Source organism: Tamandua tetradactyla, chromosome 1 (genome assembly GCF_023851605.1).
Source record: "Tamandua tetradactyla isolate mTamTet1 chromosome 1, mTamTet1.pri, whole genome shotgun sequence".
Taxonomy (NCBI): domain Eukaryota; kingdom Metazoa; phylum Chordata; class Mammalia; order Pilosa; family Myrmecophagidae; genus Tamandua; species Tamandua tetradactyla.
The window spans coordinates 89,484,531-89,508,385 of record NC_135327.1 but is presented as its reverse complement, the minus strand read 5'-3'; the positions used below and the strand labels follow the sequence as shown (position 1 = coordinate 89,508,385).

At 39.1% G+C, this 23,855-nt stretch overlaps 1 protein-coding gene across 7 annotated transcripts in view; it reads left to right on the top strand.

The window, feature by feature from the left end:
• The window catches only part of BBS9 (Bardet-Biedl syndrome 9), a 699,527-nt gene that overhangs the window by 36,509 nt on the left and 639,163 nt on the right, over positions 1–23,855 (top strand). For all 7 annotated transcript variants that reach the window (XM_077120094.1, XM_077120084.1, XM_077120081.1 and 4 more), the window contains 2 exons: positions 2,455–2,605; positions 16,196–16,260. In XM_077120094.1, the coding sequence (XP_076976209.1) occupies positions 2,455–2,605; positions 16,196–16,260 (216 nt within the window). The remainder of the gene's footprint in view (positions 1–2,454; positions 2,606–16,195; positions 16,261–23,855) is intronic.

The window sequence follows — 23,855 nt, the reverse complement described above, 5'->3', positions numbered from 1 at the left end:
TTAGTACCCTTGAAAACAGCCATTCTGGGGCAGTGTGATGGTGGCTCAGTGGGAGAATTCTCTCCTGCCACGCCAGAGACTTGGGTTCGCTTCCTGGTGCCTGCCCAAGTTAAAAACAAACAAACAGCCATTCTGCATATAGATTTATATTCCTTCTCTTCTTTCTGTTGGTCTACCAGCTTTCTCTTGGTCTAGTAGCTGCTCAGTCTACTAGAGCTTTGCGTGCAATGGGCCCAGGGTCTCAGTTAACTGGTAGTAGTAACTTGATTAACCATTTACCACTGAATACAATGCTGCTTAACCCCATGGACAATATCAACCTGAATCTTACTGCTATGGGCCCCAACTCAGCTTTTGAACCAATTCCAAATATCCCTTCAAGATTTGGCACCTGCAGTTTATTTTCTGGTGCCAATTTTGATATCAAGTAACTTAAATTTTTTTTTTGCTACAAAAGAGAGAATACAATTATGATAAATTTCAGTAAAAAAAAGAGATTGGAAAAGAGTGGGATAGCACTCCAAAATGCAGGAAGATCTGAAATGGCCAGACCTTAGTGGAGAGAGGACCAAGTGTACCTCTGGAGACCTTATAGACCTCCAGGGGACTGTTATCAGTTTATCTAGCACCAGCTTCCTATGACTTATGTGTCTATTTAGGATTGAAATTCCCAGGATAGTCCTTCTCTCAGAGGGTTAGTATAAAGATTTAATGAATTTATCTATGGAAACTACTTAGACCATTGTCTTATGCTTAGTAAGTTCTCAATAAATAAGTATATAGAACTTTTGCTTTTAAGTAGAAGGAAAAATGTCAATCTATTATATACTAATCTGGAGATTTAAAAACTTTATACCCATCCTATTATTTCCCGCTCTTGTACCCAAGGCTAGATCATGGTTAATCAGGATACCCTAGCAAGGTGTCAGAATTGTTTTTTTTTAATTGTTATATATTATACAGTTACAAGTGTACAATCAGTGGTTCATAATATCATCAAATAGCTGTGCATTTATCATCACGATCAACTTTTTTTTTGGAAAAATGACATATCTACAAAAAAGCAATAAATTTCAAAGCACAGCACGATAATTAATTGTAGAACAGATTTTAGTTTGGTATGGGTTCCAATTCCACAATTTTAGGTTTTTACTTCTAGCTGCTCTAAGGTATTAGACACTAAAAGAAATATCAATATAATGATTCAGCAATCATATTCGTTTGTTAAACCCTACCTTCTCTGTATAATTCCACTATCATCTTTGATCTTTCTCCCACTCTTTAACATATTTGAGCTATGCCCATTCTAACTTTTTCATATGGGAAAGGGCTTTCGATAATATGGCATAGGGGGATGGAAGTAGTTGATGTTCTGGAGAGGCTGGCCTCTCTGCATTTCAGGACCTGGTCCAGGGACCCATTTGGAGTTGTAGGTTTCTGGAAAGTTACCTAGTGTATGGAACCTTTGTAGAATCTTATATACCATAGGTGCTCTTTAGGATTTGCAGGAATGGTTTGGTTGGGGTTTGGCAAGTTGTGATAGATAGCAGTGTCTAACTGAAGCTTGAGTAAGAGTAACCTCCAGAGTAGCCTCTCAGCCACTGATGACTTATTTGTTACACTTCATTTCCTCCTTTTGGTCAGGATGGCGTTGTTGATCCCACGGTGCCAGGGCCAGGCTTATCCCTAGGAGTCATCTCCCATGCCATCAGGGAGACTCTCACCTCTGGAGAGAATTCTTTTTTTTTTTTAAATATATTTTTATTGTAAACAATATAGAAGCATTATTGACATACAAACATTCTCACAGTATCATCAATGGCTACAATCAGTGGCTCACAATATCATCACATAGTTATATATTCATCACCACGATCATTTCTTAGAACATTTGCATCTCTCCAGAAAAAGAAATAAAAAGAAAAAACTCATATATACCATACCCCTTACCCTTCCCTCTCATTGACCACTAGTATTTCCTTCTACCCAAAATATTTTAACCTTTGTTCCCCCTCTTTTTTCTATACTCCTTACCACTCCCTTTCATTGATCACTAGTATTTCAGTCTACTCAATTTATTTCAACATTTGTCCCCCCTATTATTTATTTATTTTAATCCATATTTAAAAGAGCTTGCTTTTGACTGAGTTAAATTATGACCACTGATGTCAAATCAAGGCTTAAGAGAAAAATGTAGTATATTACTACATTTGAATATTGATGATATAAAGCTATTTTTAAAAAGCTACATATTATTAAAATAAGTTCACTTTAATTACATCTGCTATTGGCAGAATGGTCTTTATATCACAAGAAAGAAGAGATTCTTTTACTATTTAGATTTCTCTTTTAGATTGGAAAGTTTATTCCCAAAGATGTTTTGTGGCTGTTATTTGTTTCTTCCTATAATCTTCTTCTTCTTTTTTTTTTTTTTAAATAAAAATCTCTCTACAGATAAAATAATTGTGGGTAGCTTTATGGGATACCTAAGAATCTTTAACCCACATCCTGTGAAAACAGGAGAAGAAGCTCAAGCTGAAGATATGCTTCTAGAAGTGCATCTCCGAGATCCAATACTTCAAGTGGAAGTAGGAAAGTTTGTTTCGTAAGTACAGCTCACTAGTTCTAGTACTTTATTTGGTGGGAGCTTTTCAATTCCTTACTATGTCGCTTTTGTGGATTCTTTAAAGAAGAAAAGACTACCCATAAGTCAAATATATTCTTTGGGATATTATCACCTAGGTGTTCTTTGCTCCTCCCTCCCTTTTCTCCCTCTAATACTGATACCCCCACTTCCTCATCTTCAACTGTCTCCTCCTCCGCCGGAATTTTTCCCCTAAGGGAAGTAGCAGGACACAAAGGCATTGCCAGGTTTCATGTTCCTTTTTCACTCTCCAGTCTTTCACAAGTCAAACAACATTTAAATTCCTTTTCTACTGACCCTACTAGATACCATAAAAAATACACTAATCTAGATCCAACCTCACCTGAAAGGCACCTTTTCCTACACACACACTTCATCACACAGTCAGCTTTCGACATTTGTAAAAAACTACAGAAACTAGAACAAGGACTCCGGACACCGTAGAATGAACTGATCTGCATTGCCTTCCATGTTTCCAACAATAGGCAAGAGGAAAGGGAAACCAAAAAATCTTCTGAGAAAAAACTGAGACAGGAGCGTGAAGGCACTCACTATTTATTATTGGTCAATGCCCTGTGAAGATCTGCCTATGCTCGGGAAGATGGAATAAAACCAGGAGCTAAGCCATCCCTGGGTCCCTGTTTTCACTGTGGCCAGGAGGAACACTAAGCAAAAGCTTGCCCTAATCCAAAGTACCTCTGGGGCCTTGCCCTCTCTGACATAAGACAGGGCACTGGAAAGCTGACTGTCCTTCGACCTCGCACCATGGGAATAGACAGCCATCCTTAACTAGGAGCCACTCCTCAGGATTTAAAATCTCAGATGTCCTCGGCCTAGCCACTGAAGACTGGCAGGGCCCGGACTCCTCAGCCCCAACTCTTCCCATCTCCATGACCGAGCCCAGGGTAACCATCCTCATGGCAGGTAAGCCAGTCTCTTTTGTGGTTAACACAGGAGCCACATTCTCAGTCTTACCTGAATTTTTGGAACCATTTAAACCTTCCCTCATGTCTATAGTTGGAATTAATGGAGCAATCACCCGTCCACTACAAACCTCACCCATAGCCTACACTCTCCAAAACATTTCCTTTTTTCACTCATTCTTAGTAGTGCCTACATACCCAGTCCCCCCTTAGATGAAACATTCTGGCTAAACTAAACGTGCTACTCACATTTCCTTACCTTCAGAGCTATGCCTCACACCACCTGCAGTCCTGCTACTTACCTTCAGCCACAGTCTTCACAAACCCCAATCTTAAATTCTTGCACTAACATATTATAAATATTTGACATTATTCTGACAAGTTTGAATTTAATGGTCATTGTATGTGATGAGATGTTTGCTTAGAAACTTAACTATAAAAGATATAAGGAATGTGATTTTATTAAAAGGAAAAAAAGGATAATTTTGACTTGAGATAAAATAAACGGTTGTTACAGAATGAGGAAAAAATAGACAAAACATGAATGAGTATAGTAAATCATAAAATATTTGTGGAAAGGAAAATTATGGTCAAATTTGGGAAAATCTGATGAATCCATCTAAAAAATGCTTAAAAACTTTAGTGTCAAATAATATATTAATACAAAATTAAAATTTAGTTTTTGCTCTGTTAAAATAACGACGTTTCTGGAATTATTAATCTATTTTATTAAAAAGTTATAAAAGTCTTGTCTACCTACTAACTGGCCAGGAATCTATACCCTGGCCTACCTGTCACCTAAAATTTCAGTAGCCCCCAATAACCAATCCTTTCCCATTCCCCTGAACATAAACCTAAAACTGAAACATGATGTTTTTCTTCTACCTCTGCTAGCCACTCTAGGCATCCTAACAGGGGTAGGCAGTCCAATCACATCACAAATGTTTTCAGAGTTGCTTGGCTGCAAAAATAAAATGTTATCATGACTCCACTACGTCCTTCCCTTTTTAGGACTTGTTATCATTTTATTAATATTTCTCACCTTAGCACCTCAGTTCTACAAACTCATAAATCAATTTCTATGCTGCACGATTACCTTAGTTCATAACATGTTACTCTTAAGCTCTAGGCTACCAAAAACTTGCAAGACAAGAAGTGGATAACTTGGCTCCCAACCACTGCTGCATTGAAAATCCTGCTCCCACCCTCAAAAGCCTGTAACACCCTCCTCGTCCAGCAGGAAGTAGCCAAGAAGGACAAACGGTGCCCCCGAACTCCCTCCCTTGAATCTAGCCTAACCATCCCAAGTATATATATTAATCAAAAGACAGGAATGACAGCTCACAAGGGACGAAACTTGTCACATTCCCCCCCTTCCCCCTTGCCACAACTCATAACTCCCCTTGCCAAACATTCCTCGAGGCAAAAAATAAGGCACAAACAGGTCAGAACAGACTCAGTGAAGAAGGAAGCAGAAAGGCACCCTCCCCTCCTGGCATCACTTCCCCTTTAAAACACAGCTCCCACAACATAAGAGCCAGAGCCATTTTTCTTTCCTTTCACTGGCAGATTTTGCTGGCTCCCACCTTCTTGCTCTTTCCCTGCTTTCTCTCTGCTTTCTTTCCCTTCAATAAACCTGTTAAATTTTAACTTGGTGTCCTGCAAGGATTCCTTAATGACCCTGTGCCTAACAGAAAGTATTTCCTGACTTTTAAAGGACTAATGGTACAAGTTGTATAATTGTCTAAGTAATTAAAGTAGCAAATATCTCTTACTTTTTTGACTCATAACTTGAAGTTTTAAAATAAAATACTTATTTGAGGTAGAGAAGTCCTATAGGTTCTTGAAAGAAGCCAACACAACCCACAAAGCAAGTCTTCCCCTTACAAGAGCTTTGTTTCAAAGTACTTTATTTTTAAACCTAATTTATTTTAGAAAACTCTTTGTTCGTTTGCATTTTGTGTTATAATTCTGCTTTTATTTACTGATATTGCTGATTTTATCTTATTTTCATACATGAATTAAAAAAAATCGTCTGTGTTTCTTTTTTTTTCATGTTATTAAAACAGTGCGTGTTTATAAAATAAAATTTAGAAAATACAGATCAGCAGAGAGAAAATGAAAATCACCCATTATTCCCACCATCCATAACTACTGATAATATCCATGACAGTCTCCAAACTTTCTTTCTTGTGTGTTGTGTAAGCAAGCATACTTGTTTTTCTTCTACAAAAATGGGAACAAATTGCAATATGGTTTTTTATTTTTTTTTTGTATTTTTTTTTATTAATTAACGGAAAAAAAAAATTAACCCAACATTTAGAAATCATACCATTCTACATATGCAATCAGTAATTCTTAACATCATCATATAGATGCATGATCATCGTTTCTTAGTACATTTGCATCGGTTTAGAAGAACTAGCAACACAACAGAAAAAGATATAGAATGTTAATATAGAGAAAAGAAATAAAAGTAATAATAACAGTAAAAAAACAAACAAAAAAACAAACAAAAAAAACCTATAGCTCAGATGCAGCTTCATTCAAGTGTTTTAACATGATTACTTTACAATTAGGTATTATTGTGCTGTCCATTTTTGAGTTTTTGTATCTAGTCCTGTTGCACAGTCTGTATCCCTTCAGCTCCAATTACCCATTATCTTACCCTGTTTCTAACTCCTGCTGGACTCTGTTACCAATGACATATTCCAAGTTTAATCTCGAATGTCCGTTCACATCAGTGGGACCATACAGTATTTATCCTTTAGTTTTTGGCTGGACTCACTCAGCATAATGTTCTCTAGGTCCATCCATGTTATTACAGGCTTCATAAGTTTATCCTGTCTTAAAGCTGCATAATATTCCATCATATGTATATACCATAGTTTGTTTAGCCATTCTTCTGTTGATGGACATTTTGGCTGTTTCCATCTCTTTGCAATTGTAAATAATGCTGCTATAAACATTGGTGTGCAAATGTCCGTTTGTGTCTTTGCCCTTAAGTCCTTTAAGTAGATACCCAGCAATGGTATTGCTGGGTCGTATGGCAATTCTATATTCAGCTTTTTGAGGAACCGCCAAACTGCCTTCCACAGTGGTTGCACCCTTTGACATTCCCACCAACAGTGGATAAGTGTGCCTCTTTCACCGCATCCTCTCCAGCACTTGTCATTTTCTGTTTTGTTGATAATGGCCATTCTAGTGGGTGTGAGATGATATCTCATTGTGGTTTTGATTTGCATTTCTCTAATGGCCAGGGACATTGAGCATCTCTTCATGTGCCTCTTGGCCATCCGTATTTCCTCTTCTGGTAGGTGTCTGTTCAAGTCTTTTTCCCATTTTGTAATTGGGTTGGCTGTCTTTTTGTTGTTGAGTTGAACAATCTCTTTATAAATTCTGGATACTAGACCTTTATCTGATATGTCATTTCCAAATATTGTCTCCCATTGTGTAGGCTGTCTTTCTACTTTCTTGATGAAGTTCTTTGATGCACAAAAGTGTTTAATTTTGAGGAGCTCCCATTTATTTATTTCCTTCTTCAGTGTTCTTGCTTTAGGTTTAAGGTCCATAAAACCGCCTCCAATTGTAAGTTTCATAAGATATCTCCCTACATTTTCCTCTAACTGTTTTATGGTCTTAGACCTAATGTTTAGATCTTTGATCCATTTTGAGTTAACTTTTGTATAGGGTGTGAGATACGGGTCTTCTTTCATTCTTTTGCATATGGATATCCAGTTCTCTAGGCACCATTTATTGAAGAGACTGTTCTGTCTCAGGTGAGTTGGCTTGACTGCCTTATCAAAGATCAAATGTCCATAGATGAGAGGGTCTATATCTGAGCACTCTATTCGATTCCATTGGTCGATATATCTATCTTTATGCCAATACCGTGCTGTTTTGACCACTGTGGCTTCATAATATTCCTTAAAGTCAGGCAGCGGGAGACCTCCAGCTTCGTTTTTTTCCCTCAGGATGTTTTTAGCAATTCGGGGCACCCTGCCCTTCCAGAATTTGCTTATTGGTTTTTCTAATTCTGAAAAATAAGTTGTTGGGATTTTGATTGGTATTGCATTGAATCTGTAAATCAATTTAGGTAGGATTGACATCTTAACTATATTTAGTCTTCCAATCCATGAACACAGTATGCCCTTCCATCTATTTAGGTCTTCTGTGATTTCTTTTAGCAGTTTTTTGTAGTTTTCTTTATATGGGTTTTTTGTCTCTTTAGTTAAATTTATTCCTAGGTATTTTATTCTTTTAGTTGCAATTGTAAATGGGATTCGTTTCTTGATTTCCCCCTCAGCTTGTTCATTACTAGTGTATAGAAATGCTACAGATTTTTGAATGTTGATCTTGTAACCTGCTACTTTGCTGTACTCATTTATTAGCTCTAATAGTTTTGTTGTGGATTTTTCCGGGTTTTCGACATATAGTATCATATCGTCTGCAAGCAGTGATAGTTTTACTTCTTCCTTTCCAATTTTGATGCCTTGTATTTCTTTTTCTTGTCTAATTGCTCTGGCTAGGACCTCCAACACGATGTTGAATAATAGTGGTGATAATGGACATCCTTGTCTTGTTCCTGATCTTAGGGGGAAAGTTTTCAATTTTTCCCCATTGAGAATGATATTAGCTGTGGGTTTTTCATATATTCCCTCTATCATTTTAAGGAAGTTCCCTTGTATTCCTATCTTTTGAAGTGTTTTCAACAGGAAAGGATGTTGAATCTTGTCAAATGCCTTTTCTGCATCAATTGAGATGATCATGTGATTTTTCTTCTTTGATTTGTTGATATGGTGTACTACATTAATTGATTTTCTTATGTTGAACCATCCTTGCATACCTGGGATGAGTCCTACTTGGTCATGATGTATAATTCTTTTAATGTGTTGTTGGATACGATTTGCTAGAATTTTGTTGAGGATTTTTGCATCCATATTCATTAGAGAGATTGGCCTGTAGTTTTCTTTTTTTGTAACATCTTTGCCTAGTTTTGGTATGAGGGTGATGTTGGCTTCATAGAATGAATTAGGTAGCTTTCCCTCCGCTTCGATTTTTTTGAAGAGTTTGAGGAGAGTTGGTACTAATTTTTTCTGGAATGTTTGATAGAATTCACATGTGAAGCCGTCTGGTCCTGGACTTTTCTTTTTAGGAAGCTTTTGAATGACTGATTCAATTTCTTTACTTGTGATTGGTTTGTTGAGGTCATCTGTGTCTTCTTGAGTCGCAGTTGGTTGTTCATGTCTTTCCAGGAACCCGTCCATTTCATCTATATTGTTGTATTTATTAGCGTAAAGTTGTTCATAGTATCCTGTTATTACCTCCTTTGTTTCTGTGAGGTCAGTAGTTATGTCTCCTCTTCCATTTCTGATCTTATTTATTTGCATCCTCTCTCTTCTTCTTTTTGTCAGTCTTGCTAAGGGCCCATCAATCTTATTGATTTTCTCATAGAACCAACTTCTGGTCTTATTGATTTTCTCTATTGTTTTCGTGTTTTCAATTTCATTTATTTGTGCTCTAATCTTTGTTATTTCTTTCCTTTTGCTTGCTTTGGGGTTAGTTTGCTGTTCTTTCTCCAGTTCTTCCAAGTGGACAGTTAATTCCTGCATTTTTGCCTTTTCTTCTTTTCTGATAAAGGCATTTAGGGCAATAAATTTCCCTCTTAGCACTGCCTTTGCTGCGTCCCATAAGTTTTGATATGTTGTGTTTTCATTTTCATTCGCCACTAGGTATTTACTAATTTCTCTTGCAATTTCTTCTTTGACCCACTTGTTGTTTAAGAGTGTGTTGTTGAGCCTCCATGTATTTGTGAATTTTCTGGCACTCCGCCTATTATTGATTTCCAACTTCATTCCTTTATGATCCGAGAAAGTGTTGTGTATGATTTCAATCTTTTTAAATTTGTTAAGACTTGCTTTGTGACCCAGCATATGGTCTATCTTTGAGAATGATCCATGAGCACTTGAAAAAAAGGTGTATCCTGCTGTTGTGGGATGTAATGTCCTATAGATGTCTGTTAAGTCTAGCTCATTTATAGTAATATTCAGATTCTCCATTTCTTTATTGATCCTCTGTCTAGATGTTCTGTCCATTGATGAGAGTGGTGAATTGAAGTCTCCAACTATTATGGTATATGTGTCTATTTCCCTTTTCAGTGTTTGCAGTGTATTCCTCATGTATTTTGGGGCATTCTGGTTCGGTGCATAAATATTTATGATTGTGATGTCTTCTTGTTTAATTGTTCCTTTTATTAGTATATAGTGTCCTTCTTTGTCTCTTTTAACTGTTTTACATTTGAAGTCTAATTTATTGGATATTAGTATAGCCACTCCTGCTCTTTTCTGGTTGTTATTTGCATGAAATATCTTTTACCAACCTCTCACTTTCAACCTGTATTTATCTTTGGGTCTAAGATGTGTTTCCTGTAGACAGCATATAGAAGAATCCTGTTTTTTAATCCATTCTGCCAGTCTATGTCTTTTGATTGGGGAATTCAGTCCATTAACATTTAGAGTTATTACTGTTTGGATAATACTTTCCTCTACCATTTTGCCTTTTGTATTATGTATATCATATCTGATTTTCCTTCTTTCTACACTCTTCTCCATATCTCTCTCTTCTGTCTTTTTGTATCTGACTCTAGTGCTCCCTTTAGTATTTCTTGCAGAGCTGGTCTCTGGGTCAGAAATTCTCTCAGTGACTTTTTGTCTGAGAATGTTTTAATTTCTCCCTCATTTTTGAAGGACAATTTTGCTGGATATAGGAGTCTTGGTTGGCAGTTTTTCTCATTTAGTAACTTAAATATATCATCCCACTGTCTTCTAGCTTCCATGGTTTCTGCTGAGAAATCTACACATAATCTTATTGGGTTTCTCTTGTATGTGATGGATTGCTTCTCTCTCGCTGCTTTCAAGATCCTCTCTTTCTCTTTGACCTCTGACATTCTAACTAATAAGTGTCTTGGGGAACGCCTATTTGGGTCTAATCTCTTTGGGGTGCGCTGCACTTCTTGGATCTGTAATTTTAGGTCTTTCATAAGAGTTGGGAAATTTTCAGTGATAATTTCTTCCATTAGTTTTTCTCCTCCTTTTCCCTTCTCTTCTCCTTCTGGGACACCCACAACACGTATATTTGTGCGGTTCATATTGTCCTTGAGTTCCCTGATACCCTGTTCGAATTTTTCCATTCTTTTCCGGATAGTTTCTGTTTCTTTTTGGAGTTCAGATGTTGTGTCCTCCAAATCACTAATTCTGTCTTCTTTCTCTTTAAATCTATCATTGTAGGTGTCCATTGTTTTTTCCATCATTTCTTCTTTATCCTTCACTTCCATAAGCTCTGTGATTTGTTTTTTCAGTTTTTCTATTTCTTCTTTATGTTCAGCCCATATCTTCTTCATGTCCTCCCTCAATTTATCGATTTCGTTTTTGAAGAGGTTTTCCATTTCTGTTCGTATATTCAGCATTACTTGTTTCAGCTCCTGTATCTCATTTGAACTATTGGTTTGTTCCTTTGACTGGGCCATATTTTCAATTTTCTGATCGTGATCCGTTATCTTCTGCTGGCGTCTGGGCATTTAGTCAGATTTCCCTGAGTGTTGGACCCCACAGGTTGTAAGATTTTTCTGTGAAATCTCTGGGTTCTGTTTTTCTTATCCTGCCCAGTAGGTGACGCTCGTGGCACACGTTTGTCTACGGGATCCACCAGTAAAAGTTGCTGTGGGTCCTTTAACTCTGGAAAACTCTCGCCGTAGGGGAGGTTTGGCAGCCGAAGCGTCTTGGAGGAGTGCCAGCTGGCCCGGGGGTCCGAACGTGGGGAGGGTCGCCGGCCACCGCAGCACGTGAGAGCACCCGACCAAATTTCCTAGTCGGCCCGGGGCGCGAAGCGTGGCGGAAGGGCGCCAGCTGTCGCAGCCCGGGAGAGTGCACTGTTCCCAGGCGGACTGGGGCGTAATGTGTTTGGAAGGGACCCCCTGGTCACTGTTCTCCGCAGTCTGGGGATTTCTGACCCAACTCTTTCAGTTGGTCCGGGGGGCCTCGCGTGGTGGGAACGCCAGCCGCCGCGGCCTGCGCGACCGCCTGCCCAATTCTGCCATCTGGCCTGGGAAGGAGGAAGGGAGGGACTCCGGCCGCTTGCTGTCCCGCCCAGGAAAGCCCACGTCCCTCGGTGTTCTCACCGGAGCTGGTTCTCCGAGACAGTCAGCCGTTCCAGGATGGGGTACGCTGTCCCTTTGATTTCCGTTGTGTCTCCGGGAGCTGCTCTGTATTGTCTCCACTCCCCCAGTAGCTGTTCTGGAGGAGGAAAGGTGAGGGCAAGGCTGTCGAGGCTGGTGGCGGAGGAGCCGGTGAAGGCGGGGGAAGAGGGCACCGTGGTGGTTGGAGAGCCGCTGGAGCAGGAGGGGGAAGAGGGGAGAAGGAGGGTGGGTGGGTTGGCTGCTGCGGGGCGTGGGCGCCGCGCGGCGGGCCGGCAGAGAAAGAGAGGGTAGAAGGAGGGCGGGTGGGTCGGCTGCTGCGGGGCGTGGGCGCCGCCCATCCCACTCTTTAGGGGTGTTTGGGCTATGGCGATTCTAAACTGTTGATATTGGAAGGGTCTATCCCTAATATGGGGTAGGGAGATGGAACTATCTGATGTTCTGGAGAGGCTGGGCTAGGTTTCAGGACTTATCTGGACAGGGACCTATCTGGAGGTTGTAAGTTTCTGTAAAGTTACTCTAGTGCATGGAACCCTTGTGGAATCATATATATTGTCCTAGGTGTTCATTAGGTTGGCTGGAATGGTCCTGGTTTGGGGTTGGTAGGTTGTAATATGTAGCAAGGTCTAACTGAATCTTGTGTAAGAGCAGCCTCCAGTGTAGCCTCTCAACTCTATTTGAACTCTCTCTGCCATTGATACTTTCGTAATTACACTTCCTTTCCCCCTTTTGGTCAGCATCTGTTTGTTGATCCCAAAGTGCCAGGTCTGGATTCATCCCTGGGAGTCATCTCCCACATTGCCAGGGAGACTTTCACCCCTGAATGTCGTGTCCCATGTAGGGAGAAGACAATGATTTCACTTCTGCAAGTTGGGCTTAGAGAGAGTGAGGCCTCATCTGAGCAACAAAAGAGGTCCTCCAGAAGTAACTCTTAGGCATGCCTATGGGTAGTCTAAGCTTCTCCGCTCCCTACATAAACTTCACAAGAGTAAGCCTCATGATCGAGGGCATGGCCTATTGATTTGGGTGTCCCTACATTTGACACAGTATCAGGGGATTCCCTGATGGTAAGGTTTAATAGTTCCATATTCTTTCTCCTATCCCTCAGGGGACTTTGCCAATACTTTTTGATTATCTGCTTAATATACTCTAGGATGTATCCAGGCATTACAATAATCTATACAGGATTAAAAGACCGCTTTCTTCTTCTGTGCTCCCTGTGTTTCATTTGTTCAAATGAGCTTTACAGATAGTTTGAATTAGATTATGCATTACAGAAAATCTCAGTTCTAGGATGTCTGGCCTGTTTTTGAGAGCTGACCAATCTTTCCATCCTCCTGACCACCTTTAATTGGTTTAGAGATGTGCACCTGAAACTGGTGAGATCAAAGGAACACAATTTTGAATCATTGTTGCAACTACTGAAAGGTTAAGTTCTCTTCTACTGAGGTTGCTGAACTGTGAGAACATCCTCTCCAGGTGGTGGCCTTATAACTTCAGGGATAGAGGATCCTACTTTTTATATTGTTTCCGGTTCTCTGCTTTAAGAACTTGTTTGGAACTGTAGCCCTTCCATAGCATCCCACAGCTAGATCTCTAGATGTTATTGCAAGTTGGGGTGTGATTCAGGTGAAAGAGTTGGGTGTTAATCAGGAAGAAACTGGGAGCCTAATTCAAAAAAGGTCACAGAAAGGAGCTAGAAGCCTTACTCACTGGAAACCCAAGAGAGAAAGGAGAGGAAAATGCTGTGATGCAAGGCAGGATATATAAGCCAAGAAACCCAAGTGTCACCAGCAGCAAGCACCAGAATGTTGCAAACTTTGGGGAGAAAGCATTGCCTTGCTGATACTTCAATTTTGGACCTCGCCTAGCCTCAGAACCATGAACCAATAAATTCCCAATGTTTAAGCCAAAAAGAGAAGTATTGAGAAAAGTTATCATGTAGTAAGAGTTGGTCTTGTTTTCCCCTATCTCCTCTTTCTAAGTCCCCCCTTTTTAATCCTTTTTTTTTTAATTAGAGCATCTATAGGTTTACAGAAAAATTAAGCAGGATGTACACAGTTCCCATTTTATATTCCCTTCCTCCCAGTTTTCCCTATTATTAACATTTTGCATGTGTGCTATCTTTGTTACAATTGATGGAACAATATTATTATAATTATTCTATTAGCCTAATGATATTAAGATTCACTCTTTGTGTTGTATAGTTCCATTCTGGCAATATATATGTTAATAATATTAATAATCTTAGCTACTTTCAAGTATACAATGCAGAAGTGTTAAATACACTCACAGTGTACCCTCACCATCTATTACCACAACTTTTCTGTCACCTCCAACAGAAACTATGTATCAATTAAACATTAACTTCCCATTCCCTACTCCAGCTCTGCCCCTAGTAACCTGTATTCTAGTTTCTGATTCCATGAATTTACATAATCTAATTATTTTTTTATCAGTGAGATCATACAATATTTGTTCTTTTGTGGTTGAGTTATTTTGCTCAACATGTTGTCTTGAAGGTTTATCCATGTTGTAGAATGTATTCGAACTTAATTCCTCTATATGGTTGAATAATACTCCATTATATGTGTTCTAGTTTGCTAGCTGCCAGAATGCAACACACCAGAGACGGATTGGCTTTAATAAAAGGGGATTTATTTTGTTAGTTCTTCAGAGGAAAGGCAGCTAACTTTCCACTGAGGTTCTTTCTTATGTGGAAGGCACAGGATGGTCTCTGCTGGTCTTCTCTCCAGGCCCCTGGGTTCCAACATCTTTCCCTGGGGTGACTTCTTTTCTGCATCTCCAAAGGCCTGGGCTGAGCTGCAAGTGCTGAGATGAGGAATGCTGAGCTGCTTAGCTGTGCTACCTTGTGATCTCTCATTTAAGCACCAGCCAATTAAGTCAAAGGTCACTCATTGTGGCAGGCACGCCTCCTAGCTGACTGCAGATGTAATTAGCAACAGATGAGGTTCACGTATCATTGGCTTATGTCCGCAGGAGCAAGACTAGGTATGCTCACCTGGCCAAGTTGAAAACTGAATCTAACTGACACAGTATGTATAAACCACATTTTGTTTATCCATTTTTCTTTTGATAGACATTTGGGTTGCTTCCACCTTTTGTTGAGCCTCCTTTTGCTTCCAAGCAGAGTGCTCTTTTCAGGTTGGACTGATGAGTTTGGCTCACCCATCTTGCATTATGATTTATTGGCCCCAGGTGCCGTTTCTTCAGGGTCTTTCCTTCTGCTAGAAAACTGAACCACTGCTCATGAATGATACCCTCCTCTAGTGATTTGTTTCATTCTGATTGGGAAGTTGCAGCATGTATGCATTAGGACAGGGCACAAAATGGGACTTTTGTGTACTGTGACAGATGTGTTGGTAAATATCTGTTCTGTCTAAAAGTAGACCATGGTTAGGTGCCCCTTATGTACCTAGCACATATTAGGTGTGATGGGTATATAAATTAAGGGAAGAAAAGGAGTCTTGCCTCTGACAAGTATTTTTAGCTTTCTGTTTTTTTTAAAGTAAAATGTTATAGTCATTCTGTGTAGTATTTCTATGTGACTCATTTGTGTGATCACTTGTTGGAAGGGGCGGAGGTTAACATTACTGAGTTGATATTGTGCTAGGCCCTTTATAAATACCATCTCATTTGTCTTATATATAAGGCAGATATGACTTGCGTTTACAGCGAAGGAAATTAGAGCTCAGAGCGTAAGGTCACACAGCAGGATTCAGAAGGCGTAAGGTCACTCAGCAGGATTCAGACCTAGGTCTGCCTGACACCATAGTTTACTGTCTTCCCATGACATCATGCTCTTTTCCTGTCAGAAAAATTGTTCTGAGCACGCAGGGTACATACAAAGACTTTTTGAAGACCATGTCAATTATGTGATAATTCTCTGTATCTGTCTTTCCTTTCAGATAGGGCCTCTAGATATGACTTTTTAATTGTGTCTCCCTACATATATGAATATTTATATTTATACATATACAGAAGCAGATATGTGATATGTGTATCATAGGGAATTTTGTTCACAATGTTTTTTTTTTGGAGGAGGATGTGCATGGTTTGGGTGTCAAAACCAAGTCTCCCACATGGCAGGAGAGACTTCTACCACTGAACTACCTGTGCACCCCTTAGATATGGCTCTTCACTGGAGGTTCCACTGATTTCCATCTGAAGGCAGCTTCTTGAGGCAGAATACCTAAGCCTTTGGGATTGGGAAATTGGCTCGTTTTTTGTTATATATTTATTTATGTTTATAGGTATGTATGTATTTATTTATTTATAGTTCAGAATGTTATCTATTGAATTGTTTAGTTTACCCACAGTAGGCTGCAGTTACGATCTCTTTAAAATTATTTTATAATTTTTTGTTATATCTAAAACTAATATTTAAAAACTTGAAAAACTTTTCCTGTTTTTCAGAGGTACTGAAATGCTTCATTTGGCAGTGTTGCACTCTAGAAAACTTTGTGTCTACTCTGTCTCAGGTAAGAAACATTTAAAAAATATATACATAAATTAAAAACTGGGCTTCTTAATATTATATAAGAATGGATATTCTCAAGTACTGAATTGATAGAAAACACAAAATATTTGGTTGAAAGTTTTCTTGTTCTTGGTTAGCATTTTCCCGTCATTCATATATTCTTTCTGATACTTAGCCTGTTGTGTTTTCTTGGTTTGTTGTTACAATACATACTTATGTTTCGTATAGAGGGTTATTTGTAATCACCTCCCTCCCAGGATTTGTGTCCAGAATTGTCTATAAAAATAGAGGCCAATTTTTAGTACTTAGGACACTTGAGCCTTTTTTTTTTATTTTAATATTTTTATTGATGAAACAACATACAAGCACAAACATTCTTTTTTTTTTTATTAATTAAAAAAAGAATTAACAAAACAATTAGAAATCATTCCAATCTACATGTACAATCAGTAATTCTTAATAATATCACATAGTTGCATATTCATCATTTCTTAGTACATTTGCATCAATTTAGAAAAAGAAATAAAAAGACAACAGAATAAGAATTAAAACAATAATAGAAAGAAAAAAAAACAAAAAAACAAAAACAAAAAACCTATACCTCACATGCAGCTTCATTCAGTGTTTTAATATAATTGCATTACAATTGGGTAGTATTGTGCTGTCCATTTCTGAGTTTTTATATCCAGTCCCGTTGTACAGTCTGTATCCCTTCATCTCCAATTATCCCTTCTCTTTTTTTTTTTTTTTAATTAACGGAAAAAAAGAAATTAACCCAACATTTAGAGATCATACCATTCTACACATGCAATCATTAATTCTTAACATCATCACATAGATGCATGATCATCATTTCTTAGTACATTTGCATTGGTTTAGAAGAACTAGCAACATAACCGAAAAAGATATAGAATGTTAATATAGAGAAAAAAATAAAAGTAATAATAGTAAAATCAAAACAAAACAAAACAAAACAAAACAAAAACCTATAGCTCAGATGCAGCTTCATTCAGTGTTTTAACATGATTACTTTACAATTAGGTATTATTGTGCTGTCCATTTTTGAGTTTTTGTATCTAGTCCTGTTGCACAGTCTGTATCCCTTCAGCTTCAATTACCCATTGTCTTACCCTGTTTCTAACTCCTGCTGAACTCTGTTACCAATGACATATTTCAAGTTTATTCTCGAATGTCCGTTCACATCAGTGGGACCATACAGTATTTGTCCTTTAGTTTTTGGCTGGATTCACTCAGCATAATATTCTCTAGGTCCATCCATGTTATTACATGGTTCATAAGTTTATCTTGTCTTAAAGCTGAATCCATTCTGCCATTCTATGTCTTTTGATTGGGAAATTCAGTCCATTAACTTTTAGTGTTATTACTGTTTGGATAATATTTTCCTCTACCATTTTGGCTTTTGTATTATATATATCATATCTGATTTTCCTTCTTTCTACACTTTACTCCATACCTCTCTCTTCTGTCTTTTCGTATCTGACTCTAGTGCTCCCTTTAGTATTTCTTGCAGAGCTGGTCTCTTGGTCACAAATTCTCTCAGTGACTTTTTGTCTATAAATGTTTTAATTTCTCCTTCATTTTTGAAGGACAATTTTGCTGGATATAGGAGTCTTGGTTGGCAGTTTTTCTCTTTTAGTGATTTAAATATATCATCCCACTGTCTTCTAGCTTCCATGGTTTCTGCTGAGAAATCTACACATAGTCTTATTGGGTTTCCCTTGTATGTGACAGATTGTTTTTCTCTTGCTGCTTTCAAGATCCTCTCTTTCTCTTTGACCTCTGACATTCTAACTAGTAAATGTCTTGGAGAACGCCTATTTGGGTCTATTCTCTTTGGGGTGCGCTGCACTTCTTGGATCTGTATATTTAGGTCTTTCATAAGAGTTGGGAAATTTTCAGTGATAATTTCTTCCATTAGTTTTTCTCCTCCTTTTCCCTTCTCTTCTCCTTCTGGGACACCCACAACACGTATATTTGTGCCCTTCATATTGTCATTCAGTTCCCTGATTCCCTGCTCAAGTTTTTCCATTCTTTTCCCTATAGTTTCTGTTTCTTTTTGGAATTCAGTTGTTCCATCCTCCAGTTCACTAATTGTAGCTTCTGTCTCTTTAGATCTACCATTGTAGGTATCCATTGTTTTTTCCATTTTTTCTTCTTTGTCCTTCACTCCCACAAGTTCTGTGATTTGTTTTTTCAGTTTTTCTATTTCTTCTTTTTGTTCAGCCCATATCTTCTTCATGTCCTCCCTCAATTTATTGATTTGGTTTTTGAAGAGTTTTTCCATTTCTGTTCGTATATTCAGCATTAGTTGTCTCAGCTCCTGTATCTCATTTGAACTATTGGTTTGTTCCTTTGATTGGGCCATGTCTTCAATTTTCCGAGCGTCATCCATTATTTTCTGCTGGTGTCTGGGCATTTGATCAGATCTCCCTGGGTGTGGGACCCAGCTGGTTGAAAGGTTTTTCTGTGGAATCTCTGGGCTCTGTTTTTCTTTTCCTGCCCAGTAGGTGGCGCTCGTGGCGGTCGTTTGTCTGTGGGGCAGTCGGCCCGGGAAACCGCGCGTGGAGGCGGGGGTCGCTGGCCGTGGCTTGGGGGAGTGCCGGTCCAAATTGCCCAGCTGGCCCGAGACGCCAAGCGTGACGGGAGGGCCCCGCTATCCAATGTTCCCAGTCAGACCGGGGAGCCACGTGCGTGGAGGGGACCCCAGACGCCAGCCACCCCAGCCGGGAAAACGTGCGCCCCTCAGGTATCTCACCGCAGCGGATTCTCCCTACCCGTTCAGCCGTTCCAGAATGGGGTACGCTGTCTTTTTTGGTCTCTGTCGTGACTCCGGGAGCTGTTTTGTATTGTTTCTGTTTCTTTAGTTGCTTTTCTGGAGGAGGAACTAAGACCCGCGCGTCTTACTAAGCCGCCATCTTCTCCGGAAGTCCTCAAGCACAAACATTCTTAACATACAAACATTCCATACATGGTATGCAATCAGTGGCTCACAATATCATCACGTAGTTTAGTATTTATCACCATGATCATAGTTTAGAACATTTGTATCACTCCAGAAAAAGAAATAAAAAGAAAAAACTCATACATACCATACTCCTTACCCCTCCCTCTCATTGACCACTAGTATTTCCATCTAACCAATTTATTTTAACCTTTGTTCCCCCATTATTTGTTTATTTATTTTTTATCCATACTGTTTACTTATCTGTCAATACTGTAGATAAAGGGAGCATCAGACACAAAATTTTCACAATCACACAGTTACATTGTAAAAGCTGTATCTTTATATCATCGTCTTCAAGAAACAAGGCTACTGAAACACAGCTCTTCAGTTTCAGGTACTTCCTTTTAGCCACTCAAATGCACCATAAACTGAAAAGAATATCTATATAATGCATAAGAATAACCTCCAGGATAACCTCTTAACTCAGTTTGAAATCTCTCAGCCACTGACACTTTATTTTTTGTTATTTCTCTCTTCCCCCTCTTGGTCAAGAAGGTTTTCTCAATCCTTTGAAGCTGGGTCCCAGCTCATACTGGGATTTCTGTCCCACATTACCAGGGAGGTGTACACCGGTAGGAGTCATGTCCCACATAGAGGGTGAGGGCAGTGAGTTCACTTGCCGCATCGGCTTGGAGAGAGAGAGGCCACATCTGGGCAACAAAAGAGGTTCTCTGGGGGTGACTCTTAGGACTAATTTTTTTTATTTTTGCACAGGCAGACACTGGGAATCAAAGCTGGGTCTCCAGCATGGTTATAAGTAGGCTTAGCCTATCCTTTGCAGGAATAAGTTTCATAGGGGTGAACCCCAAGACTGGGGGCTTGGCCTGTTGACTTTGTTGTTCCCACTGCTTGTGAGAATATCAGAAATTCTCCAGATGGGGAGGTTGAATATTTCCCCTTTCTCCCTATCTCCCCAAAGGGACTTTGCAAATACTTCTTTATTCACTGTCCAAATTACTCTGGTATTTATTGGGGCATCACATTAACCTGGACAAACCAACACAATCTCACACCCTATTCAAGATTCTATGTACTTATGTGTGGTAGTTAGATTCAGTTGTCAACTTGGCCAGGGGAAAGCACCTAGTTCTGTTGCTGTGGACATGAGCCATTGGTACGTGAACCTCATCTGTTGTTGATTACATCTGCAGTTGGCTAGGAGGCGTGCCTGCTGCAATGAATGATGTTTGACTTAATTGGCTCATGCTTAAATGAGAGAGTTCAAGGTAGCACAGCCCAAGCAGCTCAGCATACTTCATCTGAACACTCACAGCTCAGCCCAGACCTTTGAAGATGCAGAAAGAAATCACCCCGGGGAAAGTTGTTGGAACCCAGAGGCCTGGAGAGAAGGCCAGCAGAGACCATCCTGTGCCTTCCCATGTAAGAAAGAACCTCAGTGGAAAGTTAGCTGCCTTCCCTCTGAAGAACTAGCAAAATAAATCCCCTTTTATAAAAAGCCAATCCATCTCTGGTGTGTTGCATTCCGGCAGCAGACAAACTAGAACAGATTTGGTACTGGAGAGTAGGGTGCTGCTGCAGTTTGCAAATACCAGATATGTTGGAACAGTTTTTGGATGGCTAAGGGGAAGATTTTCGAGGAACTGTGAAGAGAATGATGGAGAAGTCCAGGAGTGCTTGAAGAGACTGTTGGTGTAAACAGAACCACTGCCAACCTGGACAAAGGAGGACACAAAGGGACAAATTGGTGTTTGCAGAGTGAGAACCATGGACGCTTGGGTCTGAAGGCAAGAAACCTCGGCTAGGAGAGTGGACCCATATACATGGAGAGGGTGAGTTTGCCCTGAGGGCAGAGGATGAGTTCCCACCTTGTTGCAGTGGAAGAGTTGTGCCGCTTCAGGCCTTTGAGAAGGTATAGCATGCTCCTTGGGGACTGAGGAGAGCCTGGCTGCCACCGCATGGAGGGGTTGAGCGTGTGCCCCGGAAATGGCAAAGAACCCAGGGATGGCCCTGATGCCTGGAGAGAGTGGAGCCGAGAAAAAGTTGGTCTCCTCAGTATTCCCAAAGGTTGGTTTGGAAAGAGGCAGACCACTGCATAGGCCCTCGGAAAGGGTGGTACAATCACCTTCTAAAGCCAAAGGATGAATGACTTTCAAACTTTGAATTCCAATGGTGTTTGCCCTGCAGGTTTTACATCTGTGTTCTTCCAATTTCTCCCTATGGAAATGAAAACCTGTATCCTGTGACTATCCTCCTTTGCATATTGGCACCAGACAACTTGTTTTGAGATTCACAGGTCCACAGCCAGAAGAGAATTTTTTTGCACCTTAATATTGTTTAAGGTGATGGGTGTAGTTGCCAAGTTGACAAGGAGTGGACATGTGGTAGTTAGATTCAGTTGTCAACTTGACCAGGTGAACATGTCTAGTTCTGTTGCTATGGACATGCACCAACGGTATGTGAACCTCATACGTTGCCGATTACATCTGCAGTCGGCTAGGAGGCGTGCCTGCTGCAATGAATGATGTTTGACTCAACTGGCTGGTGCTTAAATGAGAGAGTGCAATGTAGCCCAGCCCAAGCAGCTCAGTATCCCTCATCTCAACACTCACAGCTCACCCCAGGCTTCTGGAGATGCAGAAAGAAATCACCCTGGGGAAAGTTGTTGGAACCCAGAGGCCTGGAGAGAAGGCCAGCAGAGACTATCCTGTACCTTCCCACATAAGAAAGAACCTCAGTGGAAAGTTAGCTGCCTTTCCTCTGAAGAACTAGCAAAATAAATCCCCTGTTATTAAAAGCCTGTCCATCTCTGGTGTGTTGCATTCCGGCAGCTAGCAAACTAGTATTCAGTTAAACTGACCATACAAATTTAATTAGGAAATGCAATACTCAAACTATAAATTTTGCACCAAATAAACATCTCTTCCTTTAGTCTCACACGGAAGTTGAAATTTTAAAATATGGATGATATCATTCTTTACCCAGACTTCTGATATACCTTAAGGACACTTGAGTTTTAAGAAACTGTTCAACAACAACAAAATTCATTAGATGCTGAGTCATAGTGTCTTTTTTTTTTAATAATTTTTTATTAATTAAAAAGAAATTACAAGAAAGAAACACAAACATCCGTAATATATGCTCATTCCGTTCTACATATATAATCAGTAATTCACAATATCATCACATAGTTGCATATTCATCATCATGATAATTTCTGAGAACATTTGCATCAATTCAGAAAAAGAAATAAAAAGGCAACAGAAAAATAAAACAAAAACAGAAAAAGAAAAAAATTTTTTACATACCATATTCCTTATCCCTCCCTTTCATTGATCGCTAGTATTTCAAACTGAATTTATTTTAACATTTTTTCCTCTATTATTTATTTATTTTTTCTGAATCTACTATGTGCTTTTATTTTTTTATCCAATTTTAAAAATTTTTTTTAATTAATCAAAAAAAAGAAAAGAAATTAACACAACATTTAGAAATCATTCCATTCTACACATGCACTCAGTAATTCTTAGTATCATCACATAGATGTATGATCATCATTTCTTAGTACATTTGCATCGATTTAGGAAAAGAACTAGCAAAACAGCAGAAAAAGATATAGAATGTTAATATAGAGAAGAGAATTAAAATAATAATACTAATAAAATATATATATATATAAAAAGGAAAAAGAAAAAAACAAAAACAGAAGATACAAACAAACAAACAAACAAACAAAAAAACATATTTCAGGTGCAGCTTCATTCAGTGTTCCAACATAGTTACATTACACTTAGGTATTATTGTGCTGTCCATTTTTGAGTTTTTGTATCTAGTCCTGTTGCACAGTCTGTATCCCTTCAGCTCCAATTACCCATTATCTTAGCCTGTTTCTAACTCCTGCTGGTCTCTGTTACCAATAATATATTCCAAGCTGATTCTCGAATGTCGGTTCACATCAGTGGGACCATACAGTATTTGTCCTTTAGTTTTTGACTAGACTCACTCAGCATAATGTTCTCTAGGTCCATCCATGTTATTACATGCTTCATAAGTTTATTCTGTCTTAAAGCTGCATAATATTCCATCGTAGGTATACGCCACAGTTTGTTTAGCCACTCGTCTGTTGATGGACACTTTGGCTGTTTCCATCTCTTTGCAATTGTAGATAATGCTGCTATAAACATTGGTGTGCAAATGTCCGTCTGTGTCTTTGCCCTTAAGTCCTTTGAGTAGATACCTAGTAGTGGTATTGCTGGGTCGTAATCCATTGTGCCATTCTATGTCTTTTGATTGGGAAATTCAGTCCATTACCTTTTAGTGTTATTACTGTTTGGATAATATTTTCCTCTACCATTTTGGCTTTTGTATTATATATATCATATCTGATTTTCCTTCTTTCTACACTTTACTCCATACCTCTCTCTTCCGTCTTTTCGTATCTGACTCTAGTGCTCACTTGAGTATTTCTTGCAGAGCTGGTCTCTTGGTCACAAATTCTCTCAGTGACTTTTTGTCTATAAATGTTTTAATTTCTCCTTCATTTTTGAAGGACAATTTTGCTGGATATAGAAGCCTTGGTTGGCAGTTTTTCTCTTTTAGTAATTTAAATATAT